Raw genomic sequence first — 25,162 nt, 5'->3', positions numbered from 1 at the left:
GCCTTTTTTCTTTTTTCTTCTCAGATTGCTGCGGCTAAGTCTTCCCAAACCATGTTGAATAATACTGACAAGGGTAGGCACCCTTGTCTTATTCCTCATCTTAGAGGAAATGCTTTCAGTTTCTCACTGTTGGGAATAATGTTTGCTATGGGTTTGTCATATATGGCCTTTATTATGTGAGTTATGCTCCTTCTATGCCTACTGTCTGGAGAGATTTTGTAATAAATGAGTGTAGAATTTTCTCAAAAACTCTCTCTTAATCTACTGAGATGATCATATGGCTTTTATCATTCAGTTTGTTAAGATGGTGTGTCATGTTGAATGATTTGTGTATCTTGTGATGGCAATATTGTGTATATTGGAGAATCCTTGCACGCCTGGGATAAAGTCTACTTTATCAATATGTATGATCTTTTTAATGTGTTGTTGGATTCAGTTGGCTAGAATTTTGTTGAGTATTTTTGCATCTATGTTCACCAGAGATATCGGTGTGTAATTTTCTTTTTTGTGGCATCTTTGTCTGGTTTTGACATCCCAGTGATGGTGGCCACATAGAATGAACTGGGAGGATTTTTTCCTCTGCAATTTTCTGGAAGAGTTTGAGCAGGATAGGTATCGGCAATTCTCAAAATTAGAGAATTTTGATAATTTTGTGAATTTGGTGGAATTCACCTGTGAATCTATCTTGCCCTGAGTGTTTGTCTGTTGGAAGATTTTGTGAATAGAGTTTGGTGAATCTGTGCTTGTGACTAGCCTGTTCATATTTTCTATTTCTTTCTGGTTCAATTATGGAAAGTAATATTTTTCTAAGGATTTGTCCATTTCTTCCAGGTTGTCCATTTGATTGGCATATAGATCCTCATAGTTGTCTCTTATGATCCTTTGTATTTCTGTGTTCTATATTCTAACTTATTTTTCATTTCCAATTTTATTGATTTGAGCCTTCTCCCTATTTTTCTGGATGAATCTGGCTAATGATTTCTCAATTTTGATTAGCTTCTCCAAGAACCAGCTTTTTCCTGTATTGATCTTTGCTAGTGTCTATTTCATTTCTTTTTCATTTATCTGCTCTGATGTTTATGATTTCTTTCCTTCTACTACCTTTGGGGGTCTTTTGTTCTTCTTTTCCAGTTGCTTCAGGTGCAAACTTAGATTTGATGGTTCTCTTGTTCCTTGAGGTAGGCTTGTATTGGTATAAACCTCCCTCTTAGCACTGCTTTTACTGCATCCCATAGGTTTTGAGTCACTGTGTTTTCATCTCCTAGGTCTTGATAAACACTCTCGAGACTTCATTTTAGATAGAATATCTCTATGGGGGGATGGCAGTTTTCCCAGCAGCCTTGCTGCATTCCTTTCCCAATTTAGAACCAGTCCCTTGTTCCATGTCCAGTTCTAACTGTTGCCACTTGTCATGCATACAGGTTTCTCAGGAGGCAGGTAATGTGGTCTGGTATTGCCATCTCATTAAGAATATTCCACATTTTTTTCTGATCCACACAGTCAAAGGTTTTAGTGTAGTCAATGAAGCAGATTCTTTTTTTAATTCCCTTGCTTTTTTCTGTGATCCAGTGTATGTTGCAATTTTGTCTCTGGTTCCTCTGCCTTTTTTAAATCCAGTTTGTACATCTGGAAGTTCTTGATTCACGTACCACTGAAGCCTAGCTTGAAGGATTTTGAGCATAATCTTGCTAGCATGTGAAAAGAGTGCAGTTGGACGGCAATTTGAACATTCTTCAGCATTGCCTTTCTTTGGGAGTGCAATGAAAACTGACCTTTTCCAGTCCTGTGGCCACTGCTGAGTTTTCCAAATTTGCTGGCATGAGTGCAACACTTTAAAACCATCAACTTCTAGGGTTATAAATAGATCAGCTGGAATTCCATCACCTCCACTAGCTTTGTTTCCAGTAATGCTTCCTAAGGCCCACTGGACTTCACACTCCAGGATGTCTGCCTCTAGGTGAGTGATCACAGCACCCTGATTAGCTGGGTCATTAAAATCTGTTTCACACAGTTCTTCTGTATATTCTTGCCACTTTTTTTAAGTCTCTTCTGCTTCTGTTAGGTTAGGTCCTTGCTGTTTTTGTCCTTTATTGTACCCATCTTTGCATGAAATGTTCTCTGGCACCTCCAATTTTCTTGAAGAGATCTCTAGTCTTTCCCATTCTATTGTTTTCCTCAATTTCTTTGCATGGTTCACTTAAGAGGATTTCTTCTCTCACCTTGCTATTCTCTGGAACTCTGCATTCACTTGGGTATATCTTTCTCCTTTGCCTTTTGCTTCTCTTCTTTTCTCAGCTATCTGTAAGGCCTGCTCAGACAACCACTTTGCCTTTGGGCATTTATTTTTATTGGGGATGGCTCTAGTTGCCACTCCTGTGCAATGTTATGGACCTCCATGCATAGTTCATCAGGCATGCTGCCTACCAGATCTACTCCATTTAATCTATTCCTCACCTCCACTGTATAATCATAAGGGATTTGATTTAGGTCATATCTGAGTGGCCTAGTCGTTTTCCCTATTTTCTTCAATTTGAGACTGAATGTTGCAATAAGGAGCTGATGATCTGAGCCACAGTCAGCTCCAGCTCTTAAATTTGAGGGGGTGAGGGGCCACCCTTCAGTCACTGAGGAGGCTGATCTCTTTGCAGAAGGTCACGGGTTTCTCTATGAAACACTTGGGGTCCGGCCACAGTTCTCCTGGCAGGTGGACTCATTTGGTGCATCTGCCACGACCCCCACCCTCTTTGCCCTGGCGGGCTTCAATGCCCACGTCATCTCCAGGATCGACTACAACATGAAGGAGGCCATGCAATATAAACGGGTGAGTCGTGAGTGGCATCCACTGGTGTCTACTCACCTCTGCCTCTCCCCCTCTAACCCCCTGCATCTTAGAGCCCTTGCTGCTCTGCAGAGCATTCGGGGGGCTCTTGGCTGCCTAAGACATGTGGTGTCCCAGGCCTGACTTTGCCCTGCTGTGCCCCCAGCACGAGTGGCCCTCTCTTCCTGCAGGCCCAGCTGGGACCCTGCTGCTCTGAGTCCCCTCCCCCTTAGGCAGGGTGGGGTGGGGCTTCTTCCCCCTGAGTCTCCAGAGGGACAGGCTGTGCCAAGACCTGCCCTGAGTGAACGGTGCTGGATGCAGAGAGGAGGAGGTATTCAGGGTATCTGGGACATCATAACGCTTCCGTGTATTGGTGCATTCTAAGGCACCAAGGTAACACTGAAGACCCACAGCAGATGCCGCCTGTCCATCCAACAAGGTTCCAGCCTGACAGGAGCCACTGCCCTCTTGATTTCACAGTCACCTTAGGCCCGGAGTGCTCACTTCCTGTGGCCACCTTGAGCTGTGTGTGGCTCAGAGACCTAGAGTCCGGAAGTCTGAGGTGTATCCTGCTCAGGGCCATGGCCTCTTCAGGAGGTTAGGAGAGGGCTAGCTCCACACACCTCTCTGCTCCTGGTGGCCTCAGACATCCTTGGCTTGGGATGGCTGACTTCTCCCCAAGTCTTCAGATCATATTTCCCATGTCTGGGAGCAACTCTGCCTCTTATAAGGACCCTACTGATATGGGAGCAGGGCCCAGCATCATGACCTCATTTTAACTCAGTTCTGGGTGCAAAGAACCATTTACAAATAAGGTCACATCTGAGGCACTGGGGTTAAGACTTCAGCATGTATTTTCGTGGGGTGTTCTTCACGCAATGACCCATAGGACTGCTATAATTGCCCTATTGCAGTGATGGAAAAATCAAGCCAAATGGTAAGTACTTTCTGTAGGATCACTCTTTTAATGAAGTTCCAAGGCGCCGTGGTTGCATGGACAGTAAGAGTTATCAAAGAGGATCTGGGCACTGGGTGGGCAAGACTAGGCTTTTTAATGAGCCCCCACTGAGCCCCACACTGAAACCTGAGCGCACTTCTCCTGGCACCTCATTTCTCCCGCAGATAACTCTGTGAGCTTGGCGTGGCTCCGTGAGAGTCACAGGCAGAAAACAAGTCACAGAGGAGTCAGTGACCTGTGTGTGGAGCCAGGGCTAGTGGTCATAGAAGCAGGGCTTTGTATCCCGCGTGTAATCCTGAGCACATTCTAACCATCAAAATTTAAAAATACTACTGCACCTTTAGTGGTCGGTGATGAGCTCCTGCTGTCTGGGGGCATTCAAGCCGAGTTAGAAACAGCCTGGATGGCAGACCCTGGCAAAGAGTCCTGCCCTGAGGAGGGTCAGATGAAAGTGTAGGCAGGCACCATCTGGAGGGCCAATTCCTCCACCAGTATGGCTTTGGGAGGGCAGGGGGAATCTAGAGGAGGGAGCAGCAGACCGAGATCTTGACCATGAACCACTGAGAGGAAGGGGTGGGGCAGCTAGGAGACTCGGGTCGGGTCTGGAGAGGGGAGCCGGAAGCCGCGTCGCCCCTGGGCCTCACTCTGTTCCCTCCGGGTCTGCAGGAGCTGCAGTTCGTGTGGCGAGGGTCCAGATCCCTGTCGGCGCAGCAGGAAATCTTCACACACGTCCTAGACCAGTTTGGCTACTGCTCGTGAGCACCTGCCTTGGGCCAGCCCCGGTCCCAGCACCCTCCCTGGACCACCTCAGCCACGGCCTTCATGGCCAACCCTGAGGGCTCGCACTGAGCACCCATCTTACAGAGAGGACAGCTGAGGCCTGGACACCCAGCCAAGGCCCCGTGTTAACAGCTGTGGGGCAGCTGCACTAGACTCAGGATGCAACACCAAGGCCTCCGTGTCCTCAGCCACGCTGTGGGCTGTCTGATGGGCAATCCTGAGTCCAGTCCCCTCTGCCCTCTGTGTCTGGGAGGCTGTGGGTGGGGGCTGAGCCCTCGTGAGCAGGGGAGGTGGGATGAAAGGGCAGCTGGGAGAAGAGCTGGGGGGACTCACTAGCAGGTTCTGGGTGCCCTGCAGAGTCAGGGTGATGTGCCTAAGTGCCCACAGGGCTGACATGGGGGCATCTTCTGTCCAACAGCTCTCATCTGCCCACTACCACCCTGTCCACCCTCTGATGGGAGACAGAGGCCCCGAGCAGGATCTGCAGGCACAGTTGCTCTGGACTTGCTGAGCTCTGCCTGCCTCCTAGACTTCAGGCTGCTGCCCTTCTCAGGGCTGGGCCCCCTAATTCTCATCTCTCTCTCAGTGAGGGATTTAACTGGGATGGCAAACCTGTCTTCCCACGTCAACACGGGGATTACCTATACCCCAGCATGGGTATGCCTGTCAATGAAGACACCGTCCCAGTTCATTCCAGTTCCATAGCGATCAATGTGTTGGCTCGAGCCTCCTGGTTCCAGACAGCACACATCCTCTGGCCCTGGGTAAGTTGGGGTCCCAGGCCCTGGTTCCTCAACTCTGTGTAGGGACTGCTCTCATGTGTCCCACCCCAGCACCTGGGTCCACCAAGGATTGTGTGTCCAGCTCTAACCAGACCAATGTCCATCCAGGCAGTGGGCCATCCCAGCCCCAGCTCAGTCCTCCTTCCCTGCACCCCGAGTCCTCACCCAGTCTACCAGCTCCGGCCCCACCCTGTATCACCCCACAACCTCCACCTCTGATGCATCCCCTCCCAGATGCAGACTAGAGCCTCTCCCCAGCTCTCCCCCTCCTTTCCCCTACTCAATGCTGGGAGCAGAGGCCTCGGCCTGAATCCTGGCTCCCTATTCAGGGGCTGTGAGACTCTGAACACTCTGAGCCTCACTTTCCTCATCTGTGATATGGGGATGACAGGACCTGCTCCATTGGCTGGATTTGTCTTATAATGAAAGACACCCCCTGGGGACAGTGCCCGACACCCAGTCACCATTGTGGTGACAGCCAAACTGGATGGCGCACCTGCTGTGCTCCCAGAGGAGAGAGCTAGTGAGCTACGTGGGGGGCTTCAGGGTCCACCATGGGGAGAGGGGAATGGTCATGGAGATAAGGGGAGCACTCACTGGGCAGGCTGGGCTCTGCACCCAGAAGGGCGGGGCATTGCTTCTGTCCCCCGGCTGCAGGGATGTGACAGGGAGTTCTTCAACGCCTCACAGCAATTCGCCAACATGGACATTATAATGGAATACATCAATAACAACACATCAGAGTTCAGTTTCTCAATGGAGTACGCCACGCTAGGCGACTACTTCCGGGCTGTGCACTCTGACCAAGTCGCCTGGCAGGTCCGAGACCACCACGACTTCCTGCCCTATTCCTCGGGTAGGAGCCTCGGGGGTAGGGGGGGGATTCGGTGCCAGAGAGAGGTCACCAAAGCAGTGACAGGCGGTTTCCCAGGCTGCTCAGCTCTGCCGGTGGAGCCCACAGGGCCGCTGGGTCACAGGCAGCCCTACTTCACCCGCCTGCCTCGCGTGGATCGTCTCAGGCAGGGATAGAGGGTAGGCGGGCTCAGTGTTGTCCACTGTTCCTTCCCCAGTTCGCTCCTCTCACAAGAGAGGCTTGAGTGATGTCCAGAGGCAACCTTGGTTTCCAGCGGGGTACTGGCGGGGTAGGTAATGCCTCTTGGGGACTTAGTTAGGCCATGACCTCTGCATCCAGGGTCAGGAAAGTGACTTGAGGGCTCTCTCAGCTCCCACTGGGAGCTGCCAGCCCTCCCCCATGGACAACCAGAGGGAACTGCTGAAATGCATGCCTGTCCAGGACCTGCTTTGTCTCCAGAGGCACACAGGGGCTGTCAGCACTCCAGCCCTCCCTCTGTGTCCTGCCCTTCTGGCTCCATCCCTCTCCCTCCTCCCCTGAGGTCCTCCAGGGCCTTTATCCACAGGCTGTCTCAGATGCCCAGGTGCACATTGAATTCTAGTCCTTGTCACAGTCTTTCAGCATTTGGGTATCTCCAGGCATGCCCCAGCCCAGCCTGACCCTGACAGCTACCCAGGTCATCCAGGGATCTTGTACCACTGCTGACCTGTCTGGACCAGGAACCCTGAGATCATCCCAGGCCTAGGCTGTGTCCCTGGAGACCCAGGCAGATCCACCTCTGACTTCATCTTCCTCAGCATTTCCCAGATCGGGCTCAGAGGCACTCCTGGCCTTTTGCTCCTAGACAAGTATCATGCCTGGACTGGATTCTATGCTTCCCGAAGCGGGCTTAAGATGCTGGCAAGGCGAGCCAGCACTCTGCTGTACGCCGGGGAGTCCATGTTCACACGCTACATGCTGTTGGCTCTGCACCCAAACCTGGACCCGGCCTGGGGCCTGCAGCAGCTCCAGCAGCTCCGCTGGGCAGTCTCCGAGGTAACGCAAGCCTCCCAGAGACAGGACAGGATCGGACCATCCTGGGCTGTGTGCTTCCCCCTTCCCAGCCTAGCACACCTCCCAGTCCCCGGTCACTACAGGTCCCTTTTACAGATGAGAACACTGAGGTCACCTGGGTCACAAGACCATGCATGATGAAGCTGCCCCAAGGCTAGCACCATGGCCTGCCAAGATTTAGAGCCAGTTGGCCCCAGAGTGGAAAGGGCAATGTGGAGCGGCATTGGTGTCCAACTCTCCTGGCTGGTTCAGATCCCAGCTCAGCTCAGTGACCTGAGGCTACTGACTCTCCCTCTCTGAGCTCTCATTTCCTCCTTGGAAAGGGAGACCCACATGCTGACTCAGCACATTGATGGGACAGTTGAATGTGATCGTACTTATAAGGTGGTGGGCTCTGTGGCTGACACAATCAAAGTTGCTCATGAATCTGTATCTTACTTGTTCCCGCACTATACAGATGGGAAACTGAGACCCAAGATCTCCTATAACTTGTCTCCTCTCCAGTCAGAAATGGGCCACAAGCCCATGACATTCTTAGTCACTAAAGGGAATTGCTGGCAGGACCACTCATTGTGCAGTGTGAGATGGGATTGACTTTAGCATCCATCAGGGTGGGCAGACGCGTGGCTTCACCTCACGGGGACTCAAGTTTCCCTTCTGGGAAGAGAAGGTCATCCACCCTACATGGTGTAGTCAAGTACCAGGCCAGGTGTGGGGCTTCTCTGGAGCAGGTTATCAGCACTTCTAGGATGACTGGGTCACAGTGGGAAACTTGGCAGGGTCCTTTCCAGAGGTCTGTCTTCTGTCCAGGGTCGGGGATACAGGTTATGTGTTTTCCCGAGGTCAACAACATTTGGACAAGATCATCAGCCTCTCTGACCTCAGTTTTCTCTTCTGTAAAGTGGGAGGAACCCCCAATTCTCCAGCAGCACCTGCTGAGAGGGAAGAGGAGTCAGGGCCCAGTGGGTTGAGGACAGCAGGTGCTGAGCAGAGGCTGGCCTGACCTCACTCTTGTCCTGCTCCTGCGGGGGCCCAGGTCCAGCACCACGACGCCATCACCGGGACTCATGCCCTCAAGGTTGATGACATGTTTGTGGAGCACCTGAGCACCGGGATGCAAGGGGTGCACACGCTGATGGCCTCCATCATCCAGGACAGGTCTCCAGCCCACTCAGGTAAGCGAGGCTCTGGGGACACAGTGGGCTATGGCGGGTGTCTGCTCTGGCCTGAAAAGAGAGCCTGAGGATCAGGGGACGGACTGGGACACCTGAACTTCAGACTCGAGTCCCATCCAGGGGAGGCTCTCATTTCAGTGTGAGCTGGGCAGGTGCCTTCACTTCACTGAGCAGTTTCCTCTCTGTGATTGATGAAGGGGTAATTCCTGCCTCCAACTAGAGGCAGGAATAAATGTTAATGCAGTCTGGATGTTGCCAAGCACACTGCTTGCACAATTTAGTGTAAAACCTCACACATCCTGAAAGCTGGAAGTGTCACTGTCCTCACTTCATTGCTGAGGACACACATGGAACAGAGAGGTCGCGGAGCTGCCCAGGGTCACACAGGTAGGCATGGTACCCATACCCCTGTGCTGCCCAAGTCTGTAGACAGGATGCACATGTTCTTTTGACTTTGTGGGTTTCACAGGTAGAGAATGAGTGGTCACCCCGTTTGCCTGGAGCTGATGCGCTTCACCCCTGCAAATCCTGGGCTATCAGAGATAGGTGTTCTCCCTGCAGGATCATGTGGCCCACCCACCTTCCCAGGGCCCATACTCACCCTCTGTCACTGTGCCCTCCCCTCCCCTCCCCTCCCCTCCCCACTCCGCCCTCTCCCTCCCCTCCCCAGCTCCGACCTCCGATCTGCGTCTGTGTACAGTCCCATCCTACCTTCAGATTCTGGAAGGGCCCTGGGGTCAGGGGTGCAGCAGACTGGAATCCTGTCCACGGGGACTGCAGTCAGCAGGGGATGATGGTCATAGAAAGGGAGGTAGAACTGGGTCCTTCCAGTGTCTTGTAGGGCCAGCCATTCGCATGAGCTCATGGGGCCAGCTCCCCAAGCAAGGGGCAGGTGGAGAGCCCAGGAAGGCATCCAGCCATGGGAACTGCCTGGGCAGACGCCAGAGACCGGACAGTGTGTGCCGTGTCCAGGGATCTGGTAGTCATCGGACGTGGTCATAGCCTGGGGCACGTGGGGTGGGGAAGGAGTGGAAAGAGAATCCAGGTTCAGACCAAAGAGGCCTCCAGGGCTGACCTTGGTGATTGACCTTGACCCTCTAAGCTCCAGAGAATTTGCTGTACATTGCCAAGCGCTCAAGCTTTGGAGGCAGGCCTTAGGACACAGGTCACCTTTGAAATCTGACCCTTCTCTCTGCACCTAAGTGTCCTCACCAGTAAAGTGGCTGACAGGGAGAGATGAGTGAGGAGCTCAAGGACCCTCATCTCTAGGGGCATGCTCCCCAACCCCGTCTGGGAACCAGGACCCAACTTGAACAGATGAGGATGGGTTTGGACGTCAGAGCCCATGTGTCTGTCTGTCTATCCTTCCCCCTAGACTCTGCAGGGCTGCTCTCACCTGCCTCAGTTTCCTTTGTTCTGAGAGGCACCAGGGGTGAGGGGTGGGTCAGGTCCAGCAGTAGAGCCTGTTCTCTGTCTGCAGGCCCAGAGCCTGGGGGACGCCTTGTGGTGGTCTACAACCCGCTGGCCTGGACAATCACCACCATCATCACCCTGACTGTGGACTTCCCCAGTGTCAGAGTCACAGATGTGTCAGGCCGCCCCGTGCCTGCACAGGTAAGGGGGACATCCCATCTATGGTGCATGCCCTGTTGCTGCCCCTGCTCTGGGCTGAGTGCCCAAAAGTGGGCATCTAAAGGGAACATGTGAAAGGCTGCCCTCACTGTGAGGACAGTGTCATGGGGTGAGTCACCATCAGGGTCAGTGGATCCACCCAGAGGTCTGACCCTGGGCTTTGGGCATCTGAGTTGACCAGAAGTTTGTTCTACTGTTCCCACCAAGGAAGATCTCATGGTATCTTCAGCTACATGGGAGGCATCCACCCTCCCCCGCTCCCCATTGGGAATATATATATATCCCTGTGTAAATTTATGCATACACGTGTATATATATAAATTTATACTTCTCATGGAGAAGTCAGCAATACTCTTCAATATGCATCTTGATGGAAGTGCTGTTTTAGGGGCAGGCCCCAGCTGAGACACTGTGTGGTCGTTCCTCATCTCCTTCCCAGACCTGGAGCTAGACTTGGTTCTAGAGGTGCCCCTACTGTCACCAAGCCAGCCCTTCCTTGAAGAGGTGGGAGAGGTAATGCCATCTCCGCCATTCAGCAAACACTCCCGATGTCTGTTCTGGGCCTGGCCCCAGATGAGTGTTCATTCCTGGACTCTGGAGCCACCCTGGGATTCATGGAACACACACAGAAATGGAAAGTTAAGGCATGGGGTGATGACCTGGAAGCCAGGGCAGTGGCCCTTAGCTGAGAAAGAGGAGGAAGATTCCTCTCTGTCATGGTTGGCGGAGGCAAGGGTGTTGGGTGGAGTAGACCCAACACATAACATCCCCCTTCACTACCCAAAGGCACCAACCATCAAGCCGAAATTCTCTTAAATACTACTGAACATCTAGTATGTGTCAAGTGTTACTCTAGGCACTAGAGAAACTTTAATAAGCAAGTAGACAAAAGTCCCTGCACTCAGGGGGCTCCTATTTCAGTGGGGGGATCCAGGCAAGAAGAAAATCAAAAAGTGTAGGAGTGACAGATGACAATTGTGGTGGAGGAAAACCTTCAGGACAGGTTAGGGGTGTGGGGTGGGGACGGGTGTCTGTTTTAGTTCAGAAAAGGCTGGGCTGGAAGCTGTGAGCAGCCACATGGGTTTGCTCATGGCCCCCCAAACCCTCCCACAGGACCCAGAAATGATACTTGATCCCTAGAGCGTGAAGGACACCCTGCATGGACCCAGTGTCCTCACCCAACTCCCTCCCCTGAATCAGATGACATGCAGATGGAGACAGGCCTGCAGGGTGACCTGGAAACCTCCCTCCTCAGGGAAATTGGAGGATTAAGAGAAAAGGGAGCCCCCTTCAAAGAGGTCAAGGGAACAGCGTGAGCAAAGGCTCAGAGGCAGGAACAGGAGGAAATATGTGAGGAGGGCAGGTGGTTTGCAGCCCTGGTGGAGAAGGAGGAAGGAGACTGGTTGAGCAGGGTGGATCCAGGAGGGGCACACAGAGCACCCCAGTGATGGATGACTGCTGTCTCCATGGAGAGCAAGCACTCCATCCACCAGGTGTGTAAGCCCAGGGTTTCCGAGGAGACTGAGGTATCTTCCATCTCTAACATGCATCATTCATCCTGTTCTTCGGGTCTTGCAGGTCCAGCGCTCGAAGGAGTTGCCCTCTGCCTATGACCTGCACGTGCTGACCACGATCCCAGGACTCAGTTACCAGCACTACAGCATCCGGCCCAGCAGGAGTTCCCAGGAGGACACTGGGGAGACTGAGCCCTCTGTGGCCAGCACCCAGCAGTTTGCAGTCCGACTGAGGAGACGTGGCAGGCGGATGGGCCAGAGCCTGGTGCCTGTGGTGAACGACTGCTACATCATCTTCCTGGACCTGGACACCAACCTGATGCACAGCATCTGGGAGAGGTGAGGTGCAGTCATTGCTGCCTCTAAGGCCAGGAGGACCCTGGACCTGGGCAGGTAATGCCCTACCTGGATCTCCATTTCCTCAGCTGAAGGGCAAGGGTGTGATGGTGGTGAAGCTCCCTGAAGTGCATTGGGTTGTATTTCTAAGTGTGTAAGTCTAGGTCAGGCCACAGAAGTAGGCAGGACCTACAGGATCCAGCAGAGGTGGTCAGTGGAGAGTGTGGGGAGCAGCAGAAATGGGGTGCAGCCCCAGAACGTTCTGAATCTCCCTGGTCAGGCTGGGAAAGGTGCAGTGAGCACTGTGGACCCAGGCTCCATCATCGCTCAGGCCCCACACATCTTTCACCTGCATCAAGCCCTGGTGACTCGAGCCTCCTTTCTGTCTCTCCGGATTGGCCTACATGGATGAATCATGCAATGAAATTATACCATATGGGTCCTTGGCAGGCTGCCTTCTTTCTCTTCTCATCATGTTTCCAACTCTCATACATGTTGCAGGGTAAATGAGACCCCTCATTTCCTTGCTGCTGCTAAGTCGCTTCAGTCATGTAACTCTGTGCAATCTCACAGACAGCAGCCCACCAGGCTCCCCCTTCCCTGGGATTCTCCAGGCAAGAACACTGGAGTGGGTTGCCATTTCCTTCTCCAATGCATGAAAGTGAAAAGTGAAAGTGAAGTCACTCAGTCATGTCCGACTCTTCACGACCCCACCAACTGCAACCCACCAGGCTCCTCCGTCCATGGAATTTTCCAGGCAAGAGTACTGGAGTGGGCTGCGATGGCCTTCTCCGATTCCCCTTGAGCACTCAGTAATATTCCGTTGTACATGTACATTGCTTTAGTTCTGGAGAGTCCACTGCTGTTGACCCCCGGCTCCAGGCTGGCCTCTCCATAGAGGCTTTGTGAGCCTGGTTCCAGCATGAGGATGACATGTTGTCCATCATGATGACACTGTTTTCTCTCTTCTCTCTGTGCAGGCAGAGTAACCAAAAGGTACAGGTGACCCAGCAGTTCATGGAGTATCACGTGAACAGCCACTTCAATCAAGACCAGATTTCAGACAATTATGTGTTTAGACCCGACGGTAGAGCAGAGCCTGCGTGGGAGGCTGTGAGGATGGAGATCATGGCAGGGCCACTGGTGACTGAGATCCGGCAGTACTTCTACAGGTGAGGGTGGCCCCCTGGCTGTGCTCAGCATGTGGAGGTGCTCACAGGCAGGTGACTGAGGCAATGGGGGCCTGTCCTTGCTGCAGACACCCAGCTCCTGGACCTGGGCTTGGCGCACGGTCCTTCCTCCCTGGAAGCCCCGTGACGTCATGAGCTGCTCCAGTCTCTGCAGGCCTGCTCTCTGGCCTGCGCTGTGTCACCCTGGGGGCACCTGAGTCCAGAGGCGGGACAGGAGCCCACGGTGACAGTGACCAACACCCGAGAGCAGTTCTTGTGTTTCCATCAGCAGGACAGACAGAGCCCCCAGGCATGGCTGGGTATCCAGAGTCTTCAGAGGACAGGGTCCCTCCTGTTTTCTATTCCAAGCAGGCTCCCCATCCCCCTGGCTTCAGGAAGGATGGAGGGAGGGAAACAGAAGGAGACGAAGGAAAGAATAAGGGGGGAGCGGGGTGACCAGAAGGCTCCCTGGGCTTGACCTACCTGCACTGCTTCTCCTCCAGGGAGGTGGATGACAGTGAGCCCACGTTCGCCATCTACTCCCGGCTGGCCCACAGGCCCCAGGGATCTGATGGGGAGCTGCTCTGCCATCGCATAGAGCAGGAGTACCGGGTGGGCCCCTTGGAGCTGAACCGTGAGGCCATCCTGAGGACAAGCACCGACCTGAACACGGGACAGGTCCTCTACTCTGACAACAATGGCTACCAGATGCAGCGCAGGCCCTACCGGCAGGACACGTGGAACACCATCGCTCAGGTACGCCTTGAGCTGTCCCGGGGTGTGGCTGCTGTAGATCCAGTCTTGATGGCCTTTTTCCAGAAGGCAGGAGTGACCCATTAGGTCCAGAGCATCTCCCAGAGCCCCTCTGCCCTTTGTCTGCCCCAGGGGCTGCAGCCCAGGTGTGTTCATACCTGGTCTCAGAGTCTGGGGCCGCCGTTTGTGAGGCATGTCCCTGAGGTATCCTGTGTGCACCGTGGGTCCTCCTCAGTCAATGCATGACCCACTGGGGGTTGCTTGAGGATTAAGCACGTGGTACCTGGCTAGGCCTGAATGGGGTGTGACCTCCTCAGTTTCTGTTTGCTGAGCCACAGCCTGGTTGCCAGGTAGGGCTGAGCAGGGGCTGAACTCCAAAATCAATCAGCTCCCAAGGCCTCTCCCTCCATCAGCGTGACCTCAGGCGAGTCCCTGGGTATCCCTAGGCCTCGGTGCTCTCCTGGGAAGACAGTGACCTGCCCCAGAGCTGTGCTGAGTGCTGGGATGATTCAGGGGCAGTCTGGTGCTGGGCACCTCCTGAGCCACCATCCATGTTAGTTCCCTCTCCTTCCACAGGGGCCCTGAGAAGGGGTGTGGTTCCTCCCTCCTCTGTTTTCCATGAGCTTTTGTCCCTTCATCTCTGTGACTGGTCCACACCCACTGTGGTCTGAGCTCCAGAGGGTCCAGGACCATCAGCCCAGGACATCTTGCTCCAACAGAGCAAAGGGCAGGGCTGTGTGAGTGCTTTCCAGCCCAGATACCAGCCCCTTTCTATTTGGGAACCCCTGGCTGGAGGGCATCCCAGGCTGGATGGGCACAAATGCCTAATTGTCTCCCTGCAGCAGAGGGACCTTTTGGGCACATTTTACAGATGGGGAAATGGAGGCTTGGGTGGGCTGGGTCCCCCAGGGCATAAAGTCAGGAAGCAGTGGAGCTGGCTTTGAATCCCAGTGTGTCCATCTCAGAACTCAGAGCCCCTCCCCCTGTCTACCATGCCACCCTGGGCTGCTGCTGCGCCCATGTAGGGGGCCGCCTGGGGCCATAGGGAGACCCTGGACCTGCTGGCTGACCTGGCCCACTGCTCCCACCACCAGCCTGCCAATGTTTCTGTCCACAGAATTACTACCCCCTGGTGCAGTCAGCCTTCATTCAGGACAGACGAAGCAGGCTGGTGCTGCTGTCCGAGCAGGCTCACGGCGTCTCCAGCCAAGGGAACGGGCAGGTGGAGGTAGGAGGCCCCTCTGGTCACTCACAAGCAGCCCATGGTCCAGGCAGACCCAGTCAGGCAGTTGTCCTTTGCAGGTCATGCTCCACCGGCGGCTGTGGAACAATGACAAGTGGGCCCTGGACAACGACCTCACACTGAACGACTCCTCGGTCGTCCACCAGGTGCTCTGGCTCCTGATGGGACCCTGGACCCTCACCAGTGGCCTGCACCAGAGGAGTGGGCTGGCGCTGCAGCACCGGCCCGTCGTGATGCTCAGAGAGATGAATGGTGAGGTGGGGGGTCCTTTCAGTGCACCTGTCATCACTGCCCCCGGGTGAGCCGCCCTGTCTAGGGATGCGGCTGAGCTGGTGCCTGCAGGGATCTGGGCTCCTATGGGGCAGAAAGTGACCAGGGACCTCAGATCTAAGCCCCTCCTTGTAAACGTGGGCATCCTGAGGTTAAAGAGTTTTAAGTGACTTGCTTAAGGTCATTCAGCCAGTAGGAGGAATTGAAACTCCTCTTTCAAGGGCAGAGATCCCAGAGAAAGGTTCTGATTGGCCCTGATCAAATCACGTGACCCAGGCCTGACCAATCACTGAGGCCTGGGAGCTGTGAGGGATGGCGGCTCCAGCTGGAGCCCAGGGCTGAAAAGAGCATCTCCTGGAAGTGGAGGGCTGAGTCCCTCTGGGCAGAGGCAGCCACAGATGACAGCGCGGGAGCTGGCTTCCCAGAACTGTTCACAGAGCAGGTCTCTGTGTGAACTCGCTGCATTTTCTGGAGGAAATGGCGTCTTCTCTCTGGTCCCATCTCCCAGTCTGCAGTTTTGTAAGGGCTGGACTAGAGACTCAAGGCAGTCTGGGGCATTTGCACCAGCAGGGGCTTCAGCCTGCCTGCGGTGTGGTCGAGGGAAAGAGATCAGACTAAATGGGGGCCTTGGTATGGAGAGCTAAGAATGCCGAGAGGAGAGTTTGGCCCAAAGCCTCTCCTTGTTGTTCATCTGCCTTACAGAAACTGCCCACAGAGGCAGTTGGAACGGTTCTTGGAAGCAAAAGGCTGTGATGCTCCCCTCCAGTGTCCACCTACAGATCCTCAGCATCCCCGGCTGGAAGTACAGCTCGAACCACACAGAGCACCTGCAGACTCTCCGGAAAGGTGCGCAGGTGCCAGGTGTCCACATTCACTCTTGCCTCCACATGTCAGCCTGGTCCCCAGCCCTTCAGCAGACAAAGGACATTCTTCAGAGTCCTCCAGGCTCTGTGAGGTCACCTGGTTCCCTTAACTGTCCAAGGAGGGATGTGAGGCCCTAGGGGAGGCAGGTCACTCAGCAAGCAGAAACAAGGTGGGTCTGGATGTCGTCAGACGCTGTGACTGTGTACAGAGGGGAGCCCCCAGCAGGGGATCAGGGAAGGCTTTCTGGAGGAGGTAACAACTGCCAGGAACACATTGTTCATATTGGGGCTGCTGCCCCTTATCTGCTCCCTTAACTCCATGCTTCTCAGAGGATGGACTGACTGTGCCTCAGCCACTGCCCTGCTCCAAGAGACCCACCTAGGGCAGGCACACTCCAAATGTCTGTGAAATGAGGAGAAAGTGGAAAAGGGCAGAGGCCAATGGTCATCTTTGTACCTGATAGAGGGGTGTTGCCAACTGTGGCTCAACTCTGTAGACATAAGAATTCCATCACTGAACCACAGCCTGCCCACTTGTCACAGAAGGTGAGATGGGGGAGCCTCACCTGCAGTGATAGAGCCTCCTCTACTGTTATGTGTCAGGCTAAGTGCATTGAGAGCGCATCTTCCAGGGGCAGCTTGTACCAAAGAGGAGGCGAAGGGGGCTGGGCTGGGAAAGTCCATCCTCCTAGAGAGACATCGGTAGAGACTGAATCAGGGGAGCCACAGGGGATGGCGTGAGGCCTGCTGCCTCTCATGATGCTTGAGTCCTCAAGGAATCTCCACCAGCATGATCATTGCCATCATTACCATTGTCTTCACCATTATTGCCATCAGCATCACAGTCATAATCACCACACCACGATCACCGCCATCATCACCATTATCACCATCATCATCACCATTACATCACTGCCATCATCACCATCACCGTCATCATCACCATTATTATCATCATCACCACACCATCATCACCACCATCACCACCATCATCACCATCAACAACATGATCACCATCACTACCATCATCACCATGAAAATCATCATCACCATCACCACCATCATCACCGTCATCATCACCATTATCACCATCATCATCACCACCATCACCAACATAATCACCATCACCACCATCATCATCACCATTATCACCACCACCATCACCATCACGGCCATCACCATCACGACAATGACCGCCATCACCATCATCACCACCACCATCATCACGAACATCACCATCTTCATCACCATTATCCTGGTCAACTTCATGTTCTGCTCTGCGAAGTCCTTCCCTGATTCTAGAGCTCTAGTCCCTAACCTCTAGTCCATTCCTTGAATGGAGATAAGAGACATTGCAGACCTCTTAGGCTGCAGTAACTAGGAGCCCACATGCCCTCTTTCCTCACACAGCACAGGTCATTATGTTTCTGTGCTCTGTGGGGTTGGCAGCACGGGTCATCTCATTTGGTCACCAAGGACCCAGCAGGTGGAAGCTGTATCGCAACACATTTCCTAGGTCTTGGTGGCAGTGACCTGACACATCCGCTCTGCGATGGCACCTCGTCTGCAGGGTTACGAGGCCATACCACCCTTCACAGGGGCCAAGCCAGAGAGAATCTTCCAGAGAACTGGGAGGTGGAAGGATGAGCCCAGTGAAGACCCCACCAGTGAACAAGAATCAGTGCCGGCTTCAGTGTGGGTGGTGGGAGGAGGTCGCTTTGGGTGCACCTGGCTTGGAATACCACCCCCCCCACACACCCCGCTCCTTCTTGATGCACATCAGCTGTGTGTCTGGGCAAGTGTCCGCCCCTCTCTGAGCCTTGTTTGGCTCATCTGCAAAGTTGGGCTGTGTTAGCTGCCTCCGAGGGAGGTTGAAGTTGTGAAATGGAGGTGAGAGTGTAAAGTGCCAGGCAGAGACTGTTGTCCTCACGGCCACCTTCCTTCTGTCCCTAAGACCAAAACCGCGAGGCCAAGGCAGACCTGCGCCGGGTCCTGCTGCGGCTCCAGCACCTGTACGAGGTGGACCAGGACCCCGTGCTGTCTCAGCCTGTGACGCTGAACCTGCAGGTAAGCCGCCCTCCCATGGCCTGCTCCGACATCACAGAGTCAGGCCCCCAGGAGGACACACCCTTGGGAGACAAACCCTGGTGTGACTACCCAGACTCATATGGCACCTGGCAAATACCACATCAGGGTGGTCTCACAAAGGAACCTGGGGGTCCCTCACCCTCCGTCACGATGGTCTTCTGAATTTACCATCATGTAACACAGATGTATTTTGTTTATCATTTTTTCTTGTAGCACATCTTCTTACACTACACAGAAGTTACATGCATAATAAGAAAGTGAACAGATTCTCTCAGCCTCCCTAGTGGGTGATCACACAGTCCAGGGGCGAGTCTGGGTGCCTCCTCTGGGCTTCGTGGGCCCCTGGGTTCTGGGCCTCAGTCTCCTCACCTGTAAATGGGGAGGAGAGAGTCTTTGCCCACAGGGATGCTGAGAGGCTGCGGTGGGACTGTGTGCACACAGGTGCCTGGCACCTAGCACACCTGATGGGTGTCTGTGTCCTGACCCCGACCTCTGCCCTCCCATGTTGGCACGGCCCTCAGGAGCAGATGTAAAAGCAGAGGGCAGATGGGAGCAGCACAGGGAGCCTGCCCTCCACGCCTTCCCCTCCCCCAGCTCAGGGAAGCTCGTGCAGAACAACCCCCGCTCTTGGGGCAGCCACCTGTCCTTCCTTCCCAGGAAGAGTGTTCACCCACCTCCCCTCTCGGCCTGGAGGCTGGGTCCACACTCAGTCAGAAAAAGGGGATGCACACCAAGACTCTCGTCACCCCAGGACCACACAGGGCTCCACTGAGCATTGCAGGGAGACAGGGACTCGAGGCTGGGGCAGCCCCACCTGCCTGCCACCTGCTGGGTGTGCTAATCCAGCTCGGCCCTGGGTGGTCAGCTCCCTCCAGTCTCAGATCCTCACCTGTAAAATGGGGCTGTCCCTTCTCCCGCAGGGACTTGCTCTACAATGAATGTGGAGGATGCTGGGCCCTGGGCCCTGGTGCGGCCGCCCTGCTGCGTCGGGGTCTCTGCTCAGGTCTGGGGTCCGGGTGCTCACCCCTCCCTTGCTCTGTCCTGCAGTCTGTGCTGCGGGGACTGGGTTCCGTGGTGTCCGTGGAGGAGCGCTCGCTCACAGGGACCTGGGACGTGAGCGAGATGCATCGCTGGACCTGGAGCACGCAGAACCCTCACCGCCACAGAGGTTCAGACGCCCTGGTCCTGACCCCCATCGAGACCCCAGCTCTGCCCCTGAGGCCTGTGTGACCTGGAAGTGGTGCCCTCCTGCCCCAAGTCTAGGTCTTCCTGAATCCACCGCAGGAGGTTCACAAAGTCTTCAAGTCAGTCATCACACAGACTATGTATGTAGGTTGTGTGTGCATGAGTCCCAGACCACACACTCTCTCCCTGCCTTGGATGAGTCTCATCTTTTTCTTTAGGTGAGCCTCATCTTGCAAGCATACCCTCAGGGGTTCTGACATTTTCCCTGCTGTGCATTGCACTGTGACACACAGTTAGCTCCTGCAAACCACAGCCTGCTTTACAACTCTATCTCTGCTGTCCCTCTCCCTGGAATGCCCTGCCCCCTTTATCTGGGCATCTCCTAATGGGGCTCTTCCAGGTCCAGGACTGAATCTGGGGCCTCCTCTGCTCTCCCCTCTCCTTCAGTTTGCTCTGACCCATTTATCTCCTCTTTGTCTATTGCACATGGCATATTCTGGCTACGTAGGTAGACACTTTGTCAGTCTTGACAGATGGATTGATAGAAAGCTGGTTAGTTGTGGAAAAAAGGATAAAAAGAAGGATGGAAGGTAAGCTGGACAGGTGGGTGATTGGATGATAGATGGTTGGAAGATGAAAAGAAGGAAGAAAAGAAGATGGATGGGTAATGGATGGGTGGATGGATGGATGAGGAAAGGAAAGATGGAAGGAAGGAAGGAAGATAGAAGATGGATTGTGGAGTAGATGGTGAATGGATGGATGATTAAATGATGAATGTTTTGATGGATAGATGGATGCATGGATGGAAGGATGGATGGATGAGCATGTTTCAACCCAAAGAGGAAGCCTAAACCCCAGGGTGTGACCCCTCAGCAGAGTCCATTGAGATCAAGGGCAGGGCCCACTAATGGCCTCACTGAGAAAGCTCTTAGGAATTGAGTTCCACACTCTATGAGAATAGGAGGCCAAGAGGGACCAGGGCCCCCTCATGGCCTCAGTGAGAAGACTCTTAGGAACATATACAGGGCCACAACCCATAGAGATACAAGGCCAAGTGAGGCCAGGACCCCCTGTACATGCCTTCACTGTGCTGTCCCTCAGGGGAGGCCAGAAATGAAAGAAGCCCCCTGGCAGTGCAGTCCTGTCAAGAGGGGCAGCTGAGGGCTCTGATCACAGTGGGAGCCACAGACACAGCAGGAGCTGTGTTGTGAGGGGGATGCTGGGATGAGGGGACCTAAGGAAGCAGGTGGTCCAGGGGCCGTGCTGGACAGAACCTCTCTGCTCCCAGGCAAATTCAATCATCCCTCACCACCCCTGGGAGGCCCCAACATCACCATCTACCCGAAGGAGATCCGGACGTTCTTCATTCACTTTCAGGAGCAGTGAGCCCTTGGCAGATTCTTGGTCCCAGGACACTGAAAGGCAGCCTAGAGGGTGAGGGGAACAGCTGCCAAGCTGGTGGGCTAAAGGCAGGAAATGGATGGATGAGGGTGTTCTGACTTCTTAAATAAAATCACATTAAGGACCTGTGTCTTACCCTGCCCACTGGAGCCGGCCCTCTCTCTCCTCTCCTGTCACAGATGGTAGCTTCACACACGCTCACACTCCTGCTTCACTTGCAAGAGTCAAAGCCAGGAAGTTCTCCCAAAGACAGAAGGAAATAATCCCCAGTAATACCAAAATGCCTGCAGCCTTGCCAGATCTCAGCAAGTCCATCAGTGTTACCAGTGGCCCTGCTGCATGACTAGTGGCCTGGGGTGCCAGGACCCAGCACGGTGGGGAGAAGAGGACTTCACAGCCTATGGTTTCTGTTTGGGGAAAGCTGTGGAAAGGTTATTCCTGGTTGGAGCTGTAGAAACACCTCACAGACACAGCTTGAGGCCCCCTCTTCCTACAGAGTCCCCCGGATCCTGCACTGGGAAATTTCATCTGTGCTCCCTGCAAAAAAGAAATGCAGAGAGGAAGTCTATCATTGACCTGGGGCAGACATATTGAGGAGTCCACTCAGGGTGATGCAGGCACCCAGCAGATGGCTTCTTGTGGTGGCTCCACTGCTCTCTCAGGCTGGATGTCTTTCCCAAAATAGAACCAGGCAAATGCAGCAGCTACATGCAGGAAGGTGCATCCAGTCTCCTCTTCTGGAGGAGTCTTGAAAAAGTCAGAGGATGGTTGAGAAAAGAGACCGCTGGGCACCGTCTTCTGGGAGGTGAGGCAGGCAGCTGGGATGGATGCTAAGCCAGTTCCAGCACCATGAAGTGTTGGGAAGGGTGGTATCCATGAGCACTCATGGGGCTGGCTGAGGTCAAGGGGACCCTCTGATCTTTTGCTGCCTTGACCTGGAGTGGCAAGAGGTGGGGTGGCCAAGTAGAGCCTTTGGGAGTCATACCAAGAAAAAACCCCAAACTCCCATCTGGGCTGTTGGTGGAGCCAGACTCCTGGGTGCAGGGGATGTCAGGCTTGTAGGGGGCTCTCAGGAGATATCTAACCAGGTCACTTCTAACAGGACACCTCACCTGGACCCTTGGAGAACCACCTGGGGGTGACACCAGATCACAGCCTCCAGGCTGTCAGGATCTGTTTGCAACAGAGGTCCTCACACCGAGCCTGGGATCAGCCAGGTGTCCCAGCTCCTAGAGCTTCTTCGGATCTTAGAAAGAGATAAACAGTCCCTGTCCTGCATCACAGAGCCACCCAACAGTGGCTCTAAGACAGCACCCGTTATCACAGGCTGCAATGTGTCTCCCCAAAATTTGTATGCTGAAGTCCTAACCCCTCGCACCTCAGAATGTGGTTATACTTGGAGATATGGTCTTCAAAGAGGCAATTAACATAAAACAACTTATGTTGTTGTTGTTGTCAGTCGCTAAATTATGTCCAATTCTTTGCGACCCCATGGACTGCAGCACTCCAGGTCTCTCTGCCCCTCACCATCTTCCAGAGTTTGCCCAAGTTCGTGTCCATTGAATCGGTGATGCCGTCCAATCATCTCATCCTCTGCCACCCCTTCTCCTTTTTGCCTTCAATCTTTCCCAGCATCAGGGTGTTGTACAATGAGTCAGCTCTTTCAATGAGATATTAGGGTGGGTCCTAATCCAGGCTGACTGGTGTTCTCATGAGAAGAGAAGACTAGGACACAGACTCACAGAGGGATGGCCGTGTGAGGACCCAGGGAGAAGATGGTCATCTACACGTCCAGGAGAGAGGCCTCAGAAGGAAACCAACTCTGTCTGCATCTTGGTCTTGGACTTCCAGCCTGCAGACTGTGAGATAACAAAATTCTGTTGGCTGGCCCACCCAGTCCCTGATACTTTGTTATGTTGACCCTGACAAAGTCACACAAACACTTACATTTACACAGTGAGGATATGATATACACAGGAAGTAGCTTGAATAAGTACTAAAAATGCCCTCACATCCATCAGGCCATGTTTACCTGCAAAGAGGTTAAAAAGCAATGTTTCATTTTCAGAGCTTTTTAGGTTTCAGAATTACAGCTGAGTGGGTGCGGAGCACTGTAAATTCATAATCAATTTAGAGTAACTGATAGATCATAAAATGTACTTATTAACCTAAAGTCAATTCTCAGTTTCTACTTATATAATTTTTAGAGGATTTAGTTAACAAACTCCTCCAAGTATCACCGAGGAAGGGTAGACACCAGAGTGACACAGGGTCCTTGAACTTATTCATACCCATGACAAATCTCCAGGGGAAGAGCTGGGAGGGTATTCTGAGCATCAGGCTCTGATGGACCCTGTGGGGAGGAACCCACTGATTGGCTTAGAAAAACGTGCTTGACACATCATTGAAGGAAAAAGCGAATCCGATGTAACCGAAAGCAAAGGTCCAGCTGCTCAATGCTCAAAAGCCAATAGAGAAGCAAGGATGGTGGAAAGTAAAACTTGCTTTATTTTGGAGCCCCACAAACAGAGGGGTAGGGGGAGGACAGATGCCTGTCCAAAGGCTGACTCCCTGCCATTGACAATCAGTGGGCAAAAGCTTTTATAGACAGAGGGAAGGGGCTACATGAAGAAACAACACAGTCAGCTCTGACCATCATCTTGAAATTCATTTATTAGCATCAGCTTGATTGGTTTTTTTTTTTTTTTTTTTTTTTTTTTTTTGCGCCAGGATCAACGATCACCAGCTGCCCCATTAGCAAAAAGTATGCTTCCGAAATCTCTTGATGTCGATTCCGCACGTAGAGCAAACGAGCTGCCCTACGTGTGCCACTCACGACAGAAGCTTGATTGTTTTAAGCACAGTTAATCTTCAGTTCTCGCAGCAGTTTGTTCCCATTTCCTTGAGGCCAGTTCTCAGAACGGTGGCCGCCTATGCCATAGCTACAGTCTGGTCTTCATGTAGTTACCTTCTTCCACCCGGTGGGGGTTTCAGGATCTATGAGAACGCTCACAGTATATGGCTCAAAATATTAGTCTTTAAGAAGGAACTAAAGGTCCCTGGCTCTGCTTAATGACAAAACTATAATTACTTAGTCTTATTGGACTATCTTCCTTTGTTTCTGCATTTTCTCACTTCTGTGATTAAGTTTTGGCTAAGTGTTTCCACAGACAAAAGGGAAAGAGAGGACATGGGGGGAAGGGGACCATAGGCCCTGGCTCCATGTCAAGAACACCCTCACATTAGTTTTCTTGGGGCTACCACAGCAGAGTACTACAAGCTAGGTAGTTTTAAAAAAAAAAAAAATGTAATTTATTCTATCACAGTTCTGGAGGCCAGAAGTCTGAAATTACAGTGTCAGCAGAGCCAGATTCTCTGAGGTTCATGGGAAAGGTTGTTTCTCACCAATTTCAGCATCTGGTGACTCCCAGCAATTCTTACGTCAGTTCCCATTCTTCTCCTATTTTCACATAGCCATCTTCCCTTGGCGATGGCAATGGCACCCCACTCCAGTACCCTTGCCTGGAAAATCCCATGGATGGAGGAGCCTGGTAGTCTGCAGGCCATGGGGTCGCTACGAGTCAGACACGACTGAATGACTTCACTTTCACACATTGGAGAAGTAAATGGCAACCCACTCCAGTGTTCTTGCCTGGAGAATCCCAGGGACACGGAAGCCTGGTGGACTGCCGTCTATGGGGTCGCACAGAGTCAGATACGACTGAAGTGACTTAGCAGCAGCAGCAGCATCTTCCCTTTGTGCCCCCCCTCCTTCTTTTAAGGACATAAAAACAGTCATATTTGATTAGGGCCCCGCCCTGTGCCATCAGGACCTCATTTTAACTCGATTACATCTGCAAAGATTCTATTCCCAGATATGGTGCTGTTCACATATCCAGAGCATTAGAGCTCCAGCAAATCTCTGGGGAGATACAATTTAATGGACTGCAACCCTACATGGTATAGTTTGTGTCCCTGTGGGTGTGGAGAGATTTCCAAGCACCAAAATGTTCTGGGAGAGCCCAGCGAAAATTTCTAAGACCTGCCCAAGACCTGTTTTTCGGAACACATGGGACTAACAGATCATGGTATTTGTTTTTGAGCAAGTTGTGGCATTGTTCATGACAGCTGTAAATTGTGAATAATCCAAAGATCCCTTGTCAACCAGATGAGGAAAGTGTGCAGTCAGTCTCAAAGTGTGACCCCAAGACCAGCAGAACCAGCATTGCCTGGGAAGCTGTGAGAAATACAAACCATCAGACCCTACCCCAGATCAAATAAATCCAAAA

At 53.0% G+C, this 25,162-nt stretch overlaps 1 protein-coding gene and 1 non-coding gene across 3 annotated transcripts in view; one reads left to right on the top strand and one right to left on the bottom strand.

Moving 5' to 3' along the window:
* The window catches only part of LOC122696142 (epididymis-specific alpha-mannosidase-like), a 31,763-nt gene extending 10,905 nt beyond the window's left edge, over positions 1–20,858 (top strand). Inside the window, exons 4-20 of one of the 2 annotated variants that reach the window (XM_043905833.1) lie at positions 2,649–2,821; positions 4,443–4,531; positions 4,975–4,998; positions 5,143–5,320; positions 5,996–6,194; positions 7,036–7,226; positions 8,281–8,419; positions 9,900–10,033; positions 11,630–11,904; positions 12,882–13,073; positions 13,574–13,826; positions 14,941–15,051; positions 15,126–15,364; positions 16,058–16,182; positions 18,154–18,266; positions 19,335–19,455; positions 20,761–20,858. In XM_043905833.1, coding sequence (XP_043761768.1) covers positions 2,649–2,821; positions 4,443–4,531; positions 4,975–4,998; positions 5,143–5,320; positions 5,996–6,194; positions 7,036–7,226; positions 8,281–8,419; positions 9,900–10,033; positions 11,630–11,904; positions 12,882–13,073; positions 13,574–13,826; positions 14,941–15,051; positions 15,126–15,364; positions 16,058–16,182; positions 18,154–18,266; positions 19,335–19,455; positions 20,761–20,858 — 2,654 coding nt within the window. Of the gene's footprint in view, positions 1–2,648; positions 2,822–4,442; positions 4,532–4,974; positions 4,999–5,142; positions 5,321–5,995; positions 6,195–7,035; positions 7,227–8,280; positions 8,420–9,881; positions 10,034–11,629; positions 11,905–12,881; positions 13,074–13,573; positions 13,827–14,940; positions 15,052–15,125; positions 15,365–16,057; positions 16,183–18,153; positions 18,267–19,334; positions 19,456–20,760 lie in introns of both variants that reach the window. The other variant, XM_043905832.1, reaches the window with a different exon arrangement.
* A 2,734-nt stretch (positions 20,859–23,592) lies between these two features.
* Positions 23,593–23,721, bottom strand: LOC122696674. Its single transcript, XR_006341808.1, has one exon. It is a non-coding gene; the product is annotated as a U11 spliceosomal RNA (small nuclear RNA).
* Between the last annotated feature and the right edge of the window lie 1,441 nt (positions 23,722–25,162).

Source organism: Cervus elaphus, chromosome 6, assembly GCF_910594005.1.
Source record: "Cervus elaphus chromosome 6, mCerEla1.1, whole genome shotgun sequence".
NCBI classification, from domain to species: Eukaryota; Metazoa; Chordata; class Mammalia; order Artiodactyla; family Cervidae; genus Cervus; species Cervus elaphus.
This window is presented reverse-complemented; position numbering and strand designations above follow the sequence as displayed.